Source organism: Uranotaenia lowii, chromosome 1 (genome assembly GCF_029784155.1).
Source record: "Uranotaenia lowii strain MFRU-FL chromosome 1, ASM2978415v1, whole genome shotgun sequence".
Lineage (NCBI taxonomy): Eukaryota > Metazoa > Arthropoda > Insecta > Diptera > Culicidae > Uranotaenia > Uranotaenia lowii.
This window is the reverse complement of record NC_073691.1, coordinates 36194443-36207349: the sequence shown is the minus strand read 5'-3', so window position 1 is coordinate 36207349 and position 12907 is coordinate 36194443. Positions and strand designations below refer to the sequence as shown.

Here is a 12907-nt window from a genome sequence, read left to right as displayed (position 1 = left end):
TTTGTTAACTGACCTAAGATTATCGAACCCCCGGAACAGATCGTCGGCAAGGTGAGTTATGTTGTTTCCGGAAAGGTCCAGTACTTGCAGCGATGTCTCCAGGCCGTCGAAAGCTTCAGGTGAAATGAAATCTAGACCACAGTGTCGGATGTAGAGCTCTCGAATCTTAGCCTGCCGGAAGGCATTATCGAAAATGTGATTGATCGGATTGCCATCAAGGAAGGTCGAGTTGATCGTGTCAAAATAGCTGAAAGACATGGCCGGTATTTCTTCGATGGAGTTGTACTGCAACAGAAGCACGTCCAGGTTGAACTTGAATGTAACCTTGGCGTCGTCATCATCGGGGACGAGTGTACGGAGTAGGTTGTTGGACAGGTCTAGGGTTCGTAGTTGTCGCAAAGGTTGTAGTGCACCATATGGAATATGCGTCAGTAGGTTATCTGCTAGGTAAACCTTGGATAGCTTGGTTAGTCCATCTTTAAAAGCAGCGGGGTCTATCCGGGCCAGGTTATTCCCACTGAGATCAATGCTATCCAGATTCGGCAGACCACTGACACTGGCTGGAAGAATTTGTGTGATGGAGTTGTCGGCAAGGACCAGAGATTGTAAAGACTTCTCCAGCCCTCGGAAGGCACCAGGTTCAACGAGCGATATGTCGTTTCCTCTCAGGTTGAGCATTCGAAGTTTCTTGAGGTCTCGTATAGCTCGCGAAGGAACTTCTATAAGGCGATTGTTTTCCAGGGTCAGCTCCCAGAGTGATCTCTCTAGACCACAGAATGCTTCATCGGGAACTTCGGTAATCGGATTGTTGGAAATATCCAACCGATACAACCCAGTAGTTTGGAAGAAGTAAGGTTCTATTTCTCGCAAACCCGTATTGTCCATGTGCAGCATGAACAATTTGGAGCTGTTGATGACCATCGGAATGGCTGGGAACAGCACATCTCGACAGTCCACGACACCGAGATCAGGTGCCGATTTTGAACAGGTACAAAGTGCGTTGAACGAACAGGGCGGGTGCTGAGAGATGTCGATTTCTCGCGCCCGGGCTAGCGATGCCCAGATCATGATGCCCACGGTTACGAACACCAGTGTGTAGCCCAGCTTCATCACGTACTCGAGACCACCGTTGCCCTGAAAAAGGGTGAAAAATGCGAACAATTTATTACAAAAAAATAGTTTAAAGTTTGCATACGGTTTAAATATGATGTCTTTGAAATGTAAATGTTTCTGTGTCTTGATTCAAGAATTAAATCAATACAAAATCCTCTCTTAGAAATAGTTATTGTTGATTTTTCAGATTCTTGAAATAAGAGGCTGTTACCTCGTTTGCCATTTTGCCAGTTGAAATTTTGTGAAAAATTTCTTTCAGACCTGTCCTCAAACATACATAATCCTTGGATAACATACTTTTTTTTAAAATGAACTTTCATGAAGAAATCCAAAATAATTTGTAATGTAACCTAAAGGCGAACTTTTGGACTATGATGAACTAACTCTCTGGAGCCACCAAAAATTTTAAAAAATAATTCTAAGTGATAGATTTTTAATTTTACTTAAAAGTGGATATATTGTATCAAGCAACCATATGATAGACAGCCAATTACCGGACAAGTCATTTATCAAACGTTTAATGGGAAACCGAACTATCTTTACGGCTGTCCACCCAGAACCATCACCCCGCAGGCCATCACTCTCCTGCGACCCTCCATGTCAAACACGATTTGCTAGGCTAAACTACAGCGCGATAGCAAAAACAAAAAAAAAGAGTAAGACGGAAGAAAACTAAAACCGAGAAGTAAAAACGATCAGTAAATTGGTGCTATCACTAGGTCGCTCCCATTTTTTCCAAACTAAGGCGTGTCCAAACCGTTTCCATCCCCGGACGTTCGTCCTTGTTGTTGGGGCGATTCTGAAACTGACTACCAGTGGTTTTCAACTTTGGAGTTATCTTGCTAAAATTCACATAGGTATATTAAGTTAATTATAAGTCCGGATCTTTACAATATTCTCATTTTAAAACGCTCATTTGAGATTAGTTTTTATACTTTTTTATACCTTTTTTTTTTCAAATTTCTACCTCACATTTTAAGATTTTATTCTGATTTCTTATTTATCATTTGACGTCTGAATCTGAGTAGAGCACATTATATGTTTTGAGTAAATCTCGATTCTTTTTGTTAAATTTAAGCGTAGAAATTTGATGCAGTTGAAATTTTCAACTTACACGTTTAATGTGTTCATTCTTACAAACGAGAATCAAATTTGGAAGCCTTTTGAAAAATAAAAAATATTTCGTTAAGTCAAATGCTGTTTCTAAAGCCCAGCTAAATGAGTGTATGATTATTTTGTGAATAACTTCCTAACTATATTAAAATAGTGAGTTTCGATTCGTCGGGTATGTTGTCTAATATTTGAAACTTTATAAGTAAAAGAAATGTAGAGTTTAGAGTACAGAGCTCACTGTTCAATTCAATCATCGATGCTTCAAGGATGAACCCTCTCTCTGTCTGGGCACCACTGGGGACTTAATTTGATCGCGCGATGACATAAAACTGGAACCCTCCCCGGCGCGGCAAGCACCAAAAAGAAGCCGGGGGGTCGGCAATTCCACAACCGACGACGCCGGACGTTTATCGTCGAATGCAACCCCCGAAGGTGCGGTTATGGGCCCAGCAGCTATTCCTATCCTTCCGGCAAACAAACTTATACAATAACTAATGCCGGCCCAATAGGAAGATAGCACAGTTCATGGTGGGTGTGGCGGAAGACAAACTGAGGAGCGGTAAACGGTTCCATCCGGATAGTGCCGGTTTTCCGTTCGATTATCCACCCATAGTGTCCATAATTGGGTATACCTTATCGTGCTGGGTGCCGCCGTCGTTTGCGCGCCGATATGGGCCGAAAAAAAATTAATTCCAACGACGGCGACGAAGAGGACACTCCGAGCAAGAGAAAATGTGTCCTTCTGCTGGATATCTCTTTGCTTAGCGGTGTGGCGCCCTTCTGTTGCCAACGACGGATGTTTGAACTGTTGTTTCGCCTTTCAAATAATTAAATTAATATCGAACTGTGACGGCAGCATCGCCGATAAGACAAGCAAGGGAACGATTTCTTTTAGGGGAACTTTATGTTGCTCTTCAATATCACAAATTACTGTGAGTTTGGAAGAACATCCAAAGAAGGATAGATAGCGTCTTATAATTTATATGGAAATGCTTCATTGCTTGTTTGTTAACTCTATAAAAATATTTTCATTTTTAAAGTCGGACATGGAAATAGGATTCTTGGAGGAGGAATCTGTAAACATTCTAAAAATTATGTGATCTTTGTCATAGATTATTTGAAGATTTGTTTCTCTAAATTCTGTGATTGTTTGAAATAAAGCATAGTTCATCTTAAATCACAGCGCTCCTAGTGGTCGGATCTGGAATAATTTGACAGTACTTTGTTTTGGAATGCTTCCTCTATCAGTAAAAATTTATTACCGACCACCGCGCTTTTGCATGTTTCTCATCACTATAAAGAATCATCAGGAGGATCGTCCTGATGTTGCTGTTTTGGGTCCGGAACATCATTAGGACGTTGTTGCATTTCGCACGCCGCCTCTGACATGGAAAACAGACGCGTACGAAGCCCCCTATCTCAGTTAGCATGCCACCAAAGCATCCACCAGGGCTGGGTACACGATCTCCGCTAATCATTTTTTCAATATGTTCATGAAAGTTCAAAACAAAATAAGGAACAAGTTATACAAATTGCTGATTTAAGATTCAACGAGTCGGAAAAAAACATATTTTTTCTTTGAAAGGTGTGTACAAAATTTGGAGGCTAAAGGGTGTCCACGATGAAATTGCCACACACAAATCTGATTCGCAAAATTCGAGTTTTCATCCCTTTGCCATCAAATTTTCAGGGATTGAAAAATAACTATTAAAATTTATTTACCATTTTTCTTGTATTTTATTTACAGCCCATACGCAAATGCCCGCATCTTGGTCTTAACAACCTGTGAATCAACCGTTTTTTGCATGTAAACCCATACTTTCTTCAGTATCTCGACTGTCTCCACTACCTTAGGTCGTTTAAGAAGGTGCTGCTTCATAATCGCCCAGTACTTCTCGATGGGGCGGAGCTCCGGAGTGTTGGCAGGGTTGAACATTTTTGGCACGAAATTGACTTTATTGTCCGCATACCACTTCAGCACGCCCTTGGAGTAGTGGCATGAGGAAAAATATTTCCAGAAGATTGTTGGGGCGTTGTGGGCCTTCAGGAGAGGAAGCAGCCGCTTCTGGAGGCACTCTTTCATGTACAAACAACTGCCCGTTCATCGTGTTCTGGGTCACGAAAGGTGCACTCCGCTTCCCGCACGTGCAGATGGCTTGTCAAACCAGGAATTTATTCGCAAATTTGGACATCTTCTGAGTGCGGACATGCTTCGAAATGTTGGACTTATCCTTGGCCGTCAAAAACAGGTTTGCCGGGGATCTGTTTGAAGTCGGCCTTCACATATGTTTCGTCTTCCATGATGCAGCATTCAACATTCATGAGGTACAACTTCCTGGCACGGGTTTTGGCTGACTTTGTTCTGCTTCTCGTCGCGATTAGGGGCCTCTTGTACCTTGAACGTTCGAAACCCAGCCTTAGTTTTGGCCTTATGGACAAAACTTCGGCTTAGGTGCAGTTTAGTACAATTTAGTAATTCATGTTTTTAGATGAGTTTGTGTGATAACTTAAATGAACGAATATTTGGGACTAGGAAACAAATTAGACTTTCTTGTTACATATAAGCCCAAAATTATCCACCTGGATAAAAAATCAAAATACCTTAGTTGAAAATCTTTCATCATTTTTTGATGATTTTTGACTGTTCACAGTTAATCGATTGTTCAATCTTAGACACGGTTATCACAAGGTACCATAAGGTACCAGCACTGACCATACTGACTGGACACTCGATTTCGTTTTCTGGATAATTTTTCCAGAAACAAAACAAAAAAAAATATTTTTTTCCAACAGTTCGCAATGTCGATTCCAGAGTGCGCATCGATCGATTTGAAGAAATGCTATCCCAGTTAGGAAATGCCACCCAACTTTAAAAATAAAACACGCAATTTCTACGATAAAATCGGGCTAAACTCTAGACCATTTTTCCTACAGGGCATTTTTTGTCAAATTTTTCAGGTTCGCCACCTGCCGTCGGTATTGCGAACCTCTAAAATCTGATAACAAAAAATTAGACAGAAAATGGTTGAATTTGTGTTCTAAGTGTCAAGTCAGTGTGGTCAGTGGTACCAGTGTCATCACCCAAAAAAAAAACATTTGGTTCATGTTTGACTGCACAAGTAAGCGTTTTAAGAGGCGTTCGCGTATTTAAAAATTTGGCCAAATTTGAGTTTACATACATTTTAGGTAAAAACTTAAAATGGTTCGTTATTGTCAAAAGTGAACAAACTGAACCAAATGTTTGGCATTAATTTCTTATATCAAAAGGAAAAAGAAGATTACAAAATCTTAACATCAACTTTGTTTTCAACAATTTTTAGTGATTAATACAATTTTCTTAAAATATTTTATCAATTCACTTTTAGTTGGTTAACTGGGCTTTAATTCATCGGATCTTTTTTCGAGTTTGTAATTAGGTTTTCTCTAATATTACAATTGTTCAAATTGACAAAAATATTTGTCTTTAAGATTTCCTAGATGAAATTAAAAAAACGCGGGTTTTTATCTGGTAGTATTCTATATCGAACACTGTAAACATTTGTCTGTGGATTTTTGCATTTTTGGTTATCTTTGGAATGTTCTTCTCTTATTTTCATGCAAACAAAAATTGACAAAAATCTAATGCCAGACACTTGAAAAAATAATGTTTCTGCATTCTTCCTTGACTGATTGCTTTTGGTGGAGTTTGTTTATCAGTTAGTACAAACATTTGGGGAAAAAATAAGTTAAGGTACACCGGGGTAAGTGTGGACGGTTTTTCGTATAGTTCAACTTTAAAAAATCATTAAAAAATCAGTAGTGGAATTTGTTTTTATAAAATTACGTTCAATGTGATGCAGAACATGTTGTTTACAAATGCTGAAGAGATGAGCTCGATAGAAGGGAAGCGAGAAAAGTTATCACGTAAATTGTAATGGACTGCTGGTGTTTTCACTTACCCCGCTTTATGGGGTAAGTGTGGACGGTAGATTTTCCATTTGATTTCTCAGGAAATTTTGAAAAAATTTGTGTTTTCTTGGTTGAATACGCTACTTTATTGCTCGAACCATCCAAAATTTGAAAAAAATTCATGATACTATTAGTGAGGCATCTTTTAATAATTATTGTGTGTAATTTATGTTGCAACACACGAGATCCGATTTCATCAACAAACACACAGAACAAACAAGTACTTTACCCAACTTTTCATAATCCGAATGCTAAATATAGCTAAATAATACAATTCATGAAGGATGAAAGACAGAAAATTGAAAAAAAATGTGTAAACATCAAGTCTTTTTAAAACCGTCCACACTTACCCCAGATATGGGTTGGAATCAAAATTTTAGTATTTTGTAAATAAACTACTTTTTCTTCATTTTTAACCGCCGTTTCTTTTCCCAACTGGTTGTTTGGAATGTAAGGATTGTTTCAATGTAGAGTTTTTCATCGAGACCCAACTAGTTTACGAGAAATTTTGCAATTGAAAAAGATGCACATCAACTCGACATCGTAGCTGAAAATAGAAAATTCCAAAAAAGTTGCTTTAAACATCCGTTACTGTCTGAATCGTAGCTTTTTCACAGTTATTGGATAGATTACAAGTAAATTGAACATTCTGCATTAAAAGTTTGAAAAAATAGTGCACAGTATTGTTTTAATAGCCATCGTCCACACTTACCCCGGTCTACCTTAAAACGAAAATTATTTAACAAAAACGGAGCAGAAAAATTAGCGATTAGCGTTTTAATGGCGAACACTGGAATTTATCATTCCCCGAGTGCAAGCATTGCCCGGTTTTTAGATATCCTTGAAATCATTGGCTGAGTGAAATTGACGCAGATAAAATTGACAACACCTTTTGTGGAGATTTTAATATGAATTTTAATAAGGAGACAGAGTGCAGAGCTTTGAAAAGTGTCATGACTCATGAACGCAAATTGCTTTCAGCAAATCATATCTGGAGACACAAGGATAACAGTTGCCAGCAGTTCCAGAATAGATTTAGGCTTCACAAATGTGGACAATGTAGAAGCGAATATTCTTGAAGATTTCCGCGGGTCACACCATGAGACAATTTGTATTAATGTTGGACTTGGGAATAGCAAAGCCGTACGTGAGGGCTATCACATTGTGAACGACTGGAGTCAGTATAATGCCAATGCATTGCGTCAACTGCTTGAGTCAGGTATGCTAACCTTGAGATGCGCAGACTTTAATGAGTTGATAAGACGTTTAGATCTATTTATATTAAAAGATAGTGTTAATGCTTTTGTGGAGCCGAGAAGTGTTCGTAAAAAACTGGTACTAAATGGTACAGGTACGAGTACTTAATTGTACTCCAGAAATCTTAGATAAATGAAAAGGCGAAGAGACAAACTGTATGAACTATTTTAAAGAACAAAGTTGGAAGAAGTTGGCGTAAATACACGGTAGTGAAAAATGAATACTCCCGTGAAATTAAAGCAGCAAAATATCAATCTTTTCAAGAGGAATTAGAGAAAAACAAATCCAACTATAGGTAGTCAAGAGTTCTATAAAATAGTGAACAATATGAAACTCACGGCGAGTATCGACAATGTTTCTATCAAAGCTTTTAAAGATTTTTTATCTGTACTAGCAATTCCATTGAGAGATGTCATAAACACAAGTCTTCGAACAGGGATAGATACCTGATGTTCAACAACAAATCCTATTGAAAAATAGAAAAACGCTCGAGAGGCTTTATAATATCGACCTATAGGGGAGAATGAGGATACTTGATCCCTGGGGATACTTGATTCCTTAGTTATATCTCGAAACTGGAATGTCTTACAAAGATCAAATGTTCTAGAAAAATGTGCCACAATGAGCAAAATAACAATGCTTGTAGTTTAAATTTTTTTAACAAAATAATTGTTTGAGTGATTGAACTTTGTTGGAAAAATTTCACAAAATGTAACTTGAAGATCTTTTTTCATCACTTTAAAATGTTGCTTACATGGGAAAATTATGAAAAAAATATTTGTTCCAATGTATCAATCGTTCGAGTGTAAAATGAACTTCATAATGTCATATTTTCAAAGCAATGGAAAATTCTCAACTTTTTTCAGAATTTTTTTTTTCTAAAATGTTGATTATGGGTACAATTGATCCCCCAGAGTTGGGTACAATTGATCCCCCTTCCAAACGGCATATTCTTCGTCTAAATTGATCGTTATGATTGCTGATTACGAAATCACTAATATTTATCCAAAAACTAATATTTATCGAACAATTGTCTGAAGAAAAGAGCAAAAATAATTAATTTTCTCTTTATTATAAAAAATAGCGCCTTTAAGTATGCAATGTCATTAGCGTTGAGACAAAGTTATAGAATTTTCTTCTTATGTCTGCTATAAATTGTGAAATGAGAACAAACATGACCAAAATAGTCAATTAACATTCTATCTTGAGTTTTGTATGATTTTCATACAAGGATTAGGGCTTCCTGAATAAAAGATCAAGTCTCCTTCAATAGGGGATCAAGTCTCCCCTAACTTCAGAAAAATCGCAATTTTTTTACTCCCACGAAAATGCTTCTAGGTCATCAAGGGGTTCAAGTATCGTTCTAATTTTTGGAGCATAGAAACTTGAAGTTACAAGCTGTCAGAAAATGTCAAAGACGGCGAGTTGCTAAACTTTTCCAAAAAGGTATGGTGAAAATAAGAAAAGGGGATCAAGTATCCCCACTCTCCCCTACATTTGTTGGAAATCCAAGAAAAGGTCTTGGAAGTAGCAGTGAAAAGCAATTCTTACGCTTTATTGAGCGTGAAGACATTTTGATTACTAAGCAGTCAGGAATTAGGAAGCAGCATTCTACTGAATCTGCTGTAGACCTAATACGTCGTAATTTAAAAAAAATGGGATGAATAAGCCATAAGGACACTTCAAATCCCTCGAGAAAAAAAAGTAATTTGAAAATCAATATTGAAGACGGAAAATACATAGTGGCTGTGTTTCTAGAGGTCAAGAGATCATTCGAGACAATTGATCGATTACAACTCGTAAAAATGTTGGTGAAATATGGTATAAATGGTACGGTTTTAAACTGGTTTAAGAATTACTTGAATAGCAGAATGCAACGAACAAAATATGGTTCATCTTACTGGCAATTCAGAGATAACAGTCTAGGGGTTCCCCAAGGAAGTGTTTTGGGTCCCTTGTTATTTATACTCGACACCAAGGACATGAAAAATTGCTTACACCATGGTAGCCTCAATCTATTCGCGGATAATTCCGTCTTCTACTGGAGTGGTAAAGACTTAGAGTTCGCCATGTTAGAGGCAAATTATGATTTGAATAACATTGCAGAGTTTTTAAAGCATTGAAAACTGTGCCTTAATTTGAATAAAACCAACTGGATGATTATTGGAAATCGAAAGATTGCCATCGAATTGGATTGATTAAATTTGGTGTACCTATTTTTTCGGATAAATAGAGGTTAAATCTATTATTATGCTACACTTTGATTATTGCGCTACAATATTGCTTCATGCATCAGAAACACAAACAAGACGGCTGCAAAGAATACAAAACAAAATAATGCGAGTAGTTATACGATTCAACCGATATACTCCTAGTGCTTTATTTAATGCTGGAATGATTGTCAGTTAAGCAGAGAATTGCGTATAACAGTTTGATTTTTATCTGCAAAATGATTAAAGGATTGCTTCTAGCTTATCTATCGGGTGGTCTGCAGTACGGAGTTTATGTACTATATGTTCTATAACGGACTGAAAATGTATAACAACCTACAGCGAAGCATCAAAGACAGTTCAAACACTGACCATACTTACTGGACACTCGATTTCGTTTTCTGGATAATTTTTCCAACAGTACGCAATATCGATTCCAGAGTGCACATCGATCGATTTGAAGAAATGCTATCCCAGTTAGGAAATACCACCCAACTTTAAAAATAAAACACGCAATTTCTACGATAAAATCGGGCTAAACAAGGCATTTTTTGTCAATTTTTTCTGGTTCGCCACCTGCCGTCGGTATTGCAAACCTGCAAAATCTGACAACATAAAATTAGACAGAAAATGGTTGAATTTTTGTTCTAAGTGTCATGTCAGTGTGGTCAGTGGTTCAAACTTAAAAACTTTAAGAACATGGCAAAAAATTACGTGACACAGACCATTCAAGAAAAGCACTAAATAATCCTAAAAAGTATAATAATGATGTAAGTAATAGTGAGTATAAGTAAAATAGTGATGAAGATCAGACGAAGGATCAGATAGAAATTATATGGTGATAGACATACGCGGGAGAAAGACGAATAAGTCGTACAAATTTTTTTTTTTGTTTCGATTATAGTCGTTTTACCATCTTTATGGCATTCGCGACTTTATCAACGTTGCAGTCGGCGGATCGTTATTGAAAAACTATCCGGTGCAACTGTGTTCGATGTTTACTATTGGGCTCGAACTCGCGGACATCGGCTCAGGAGACAACAGACTTGCCAACTGAGCTATATCACAAGCCCGGTATGGATCAAAAAAAGTTAAAAAAAACACATATTATCCTAGAGATAAACAGTCCCTTCCACTTCTAAAGATGCGTCTGGGGTGGAGAATGCACAGTTATGGGTATAATTTGGTCTTTGAAAAAACCATTAAAAAGGTTTAAAAAAATGTTGTTGGATTATTCAAAATAAGAGCTCAAATGAAAGGAGATAGTCTCAGCTTTCGAATGATGTAAAAATTAATGATGCTAATTTTCGATAAATAAAATTGTTATATCAGAGAAACCGTGAATCAATACAAGCTAACCGCAATAAAGTGCAGAGTCCATGCAACGATTTTGTCAACATGCGGTCCTGGCATTTCTTTAAATTTTCCTTTTGAAACATTCATGATTGTCAATCAATAACAAACATGATCGATGTATCAACAAGTATATCAATCAATTACCTCTGATTGACCAGGTTAGGACTAGCAGAGGGAGCAAATGATGCCGCTCGATTGATTTTTTTTTGTATCTAGGTAGTAGGTAAGTGTTAATTTTTGAAAAACGTACAACCTTAACCTCAACCACGTACGCATCGCAGTAGTCAATAAAGACATTTTCTAACTGTAAACTAATCCTGATTGCTTTTCTTGAACGATTTCCGGAACATTGATTTGAGTTATCAAATTCATTAACGAGTTCAAGGTTTTGTGATTCGCGGACGGTTGTAAATCACTCATGAGCGGTAATATGTGTGGAATGTGTCATAAGTAATTTATGAGTTTAGTTAACCCTCCAAAGCTGTTCGGGTCAATATGACCCGAAGCGCACATTTTAAACATCTTTAGCATCATTCCAATATACTGATGAACTGGTAATTTTAACAGACCAAGTATGTTCTATGAAAATAATGATCAAACTAACGCCAAAAAACTAAAATATGAGAATTGAAAATCGGTTGATTGGGAAATGAAATACAGCTGAGCAAAGCCAAAATTGGATGTCGTTTTTTTTAAGTAAGAATTTTTCTACCGAAAGATTTGTCATGACGGTCAAAACTTCCATTGGACTCCAACATATCATATATTGTCGGATAGATGGATTCTTAACAATTTCAAATATCAATAAAACAGTTAAATACAGAAAAACTGTCAGAAGTTATGAGTATTTTAAAAATAAAATTGATTTTTCGGACTTTTTACTTTCTGAATCAGTTTCTGAAAGCCTGGTAATACATATCGACTTTATTTTGAAAGGTTGAGTAATAAGAATAAATTACCTACACAATGAATATAATAATATAATATCATCAAAATCGGTTAAGATTTACAGCCAGGAGAACGAAATCAAACTAGAACTCAAATTTCCCCGAAATGGATTTTTAGCGAACGGCTTTGGAAGGTTAAGAAATATGAAAATCTGACTCTAGAATTAAATCCAAATGAGGTCAATCTCGAAAGGGAACCCTCTGTCAATCGTAGAAACGCGTCTAATAATACCTCGATTTGTCACAAATCACCCGTGAGCATTCGAGAAAGATGAATGTGATTTGATTCTTTGCCCTAAAAATGACGCCGAACAAAAGGTCTTCATCATCAAAATCACACTCGATACCGCGCGAGCAAACATTAGATTGTGGGCCAGCGAACGGGAAAAACAAATAAACGTCCCAATTTCCATCATCTCCGGTTTGCAATGATGGGCTTATACACTGGGGTTGTTGGGTGGGTGTGTTTTTTTCTTTCGTCCTTTTGCTCGGGTAATTCAATCCGGAAGACATTTCACCACGTGTGGCTTCTGCCCCGGGAAGGAGAACGAGGATGATGATGTTGATGGCACACATGCCTTCCATGGCCACAAATCCTGTGGCAAATGTCCCGCGAATTGATGGCGCCATTCATTAAACCGAATCCTTCCTCGCGCTTTCCGCCCCCAGGATCAATTCCGCGCCGCGCTCCTACATGTCTATTATATTTTATTGGCAGTTTGACATTTCGCCACTTCGACACACAAACTCACACATGCATACATGCTCATCCTGTTTCAATCGGCTCGGGAAAAACTCTCAAATGTCATCCACATCCCTCAGGGATTACCTACTGGCCACATCTCACCCTTGGGGAGGTGTAATAATGATATGCACCGATGCCGATGATGATGCTCGCGTCGAATGGTTCGGAACCAGTTGATTGGGGTGTTCTTTGATGCACCCAAACCATAGCCATATGAT

The 12907-nt window shown here is 37.6% G+C and overlaps 1 protein-coding gene across 2 annotated transcripts in view; it reads right to left on the bottom strand.

The window, feature by feature from the left end:
- LOC129740732 (chaoptin) overlaps positions 1-12907 on the bottom strand; it is a 290271-nt gene that overhangs the window by 15713 nt on the left and 261651 nt on the right. For both annotated transcript variants that reach the window (XM_055732525.1, XM_055732526.1), the window contains exon 2: positions 14-1134. In XM_055732525.1, coding sequence (XP_055588500.1) covers positions 14-1134 — 1121 coding nt within the window. The remainder of the gene's footprint in view (positions 1-13; positions 1135-12907) is intronic.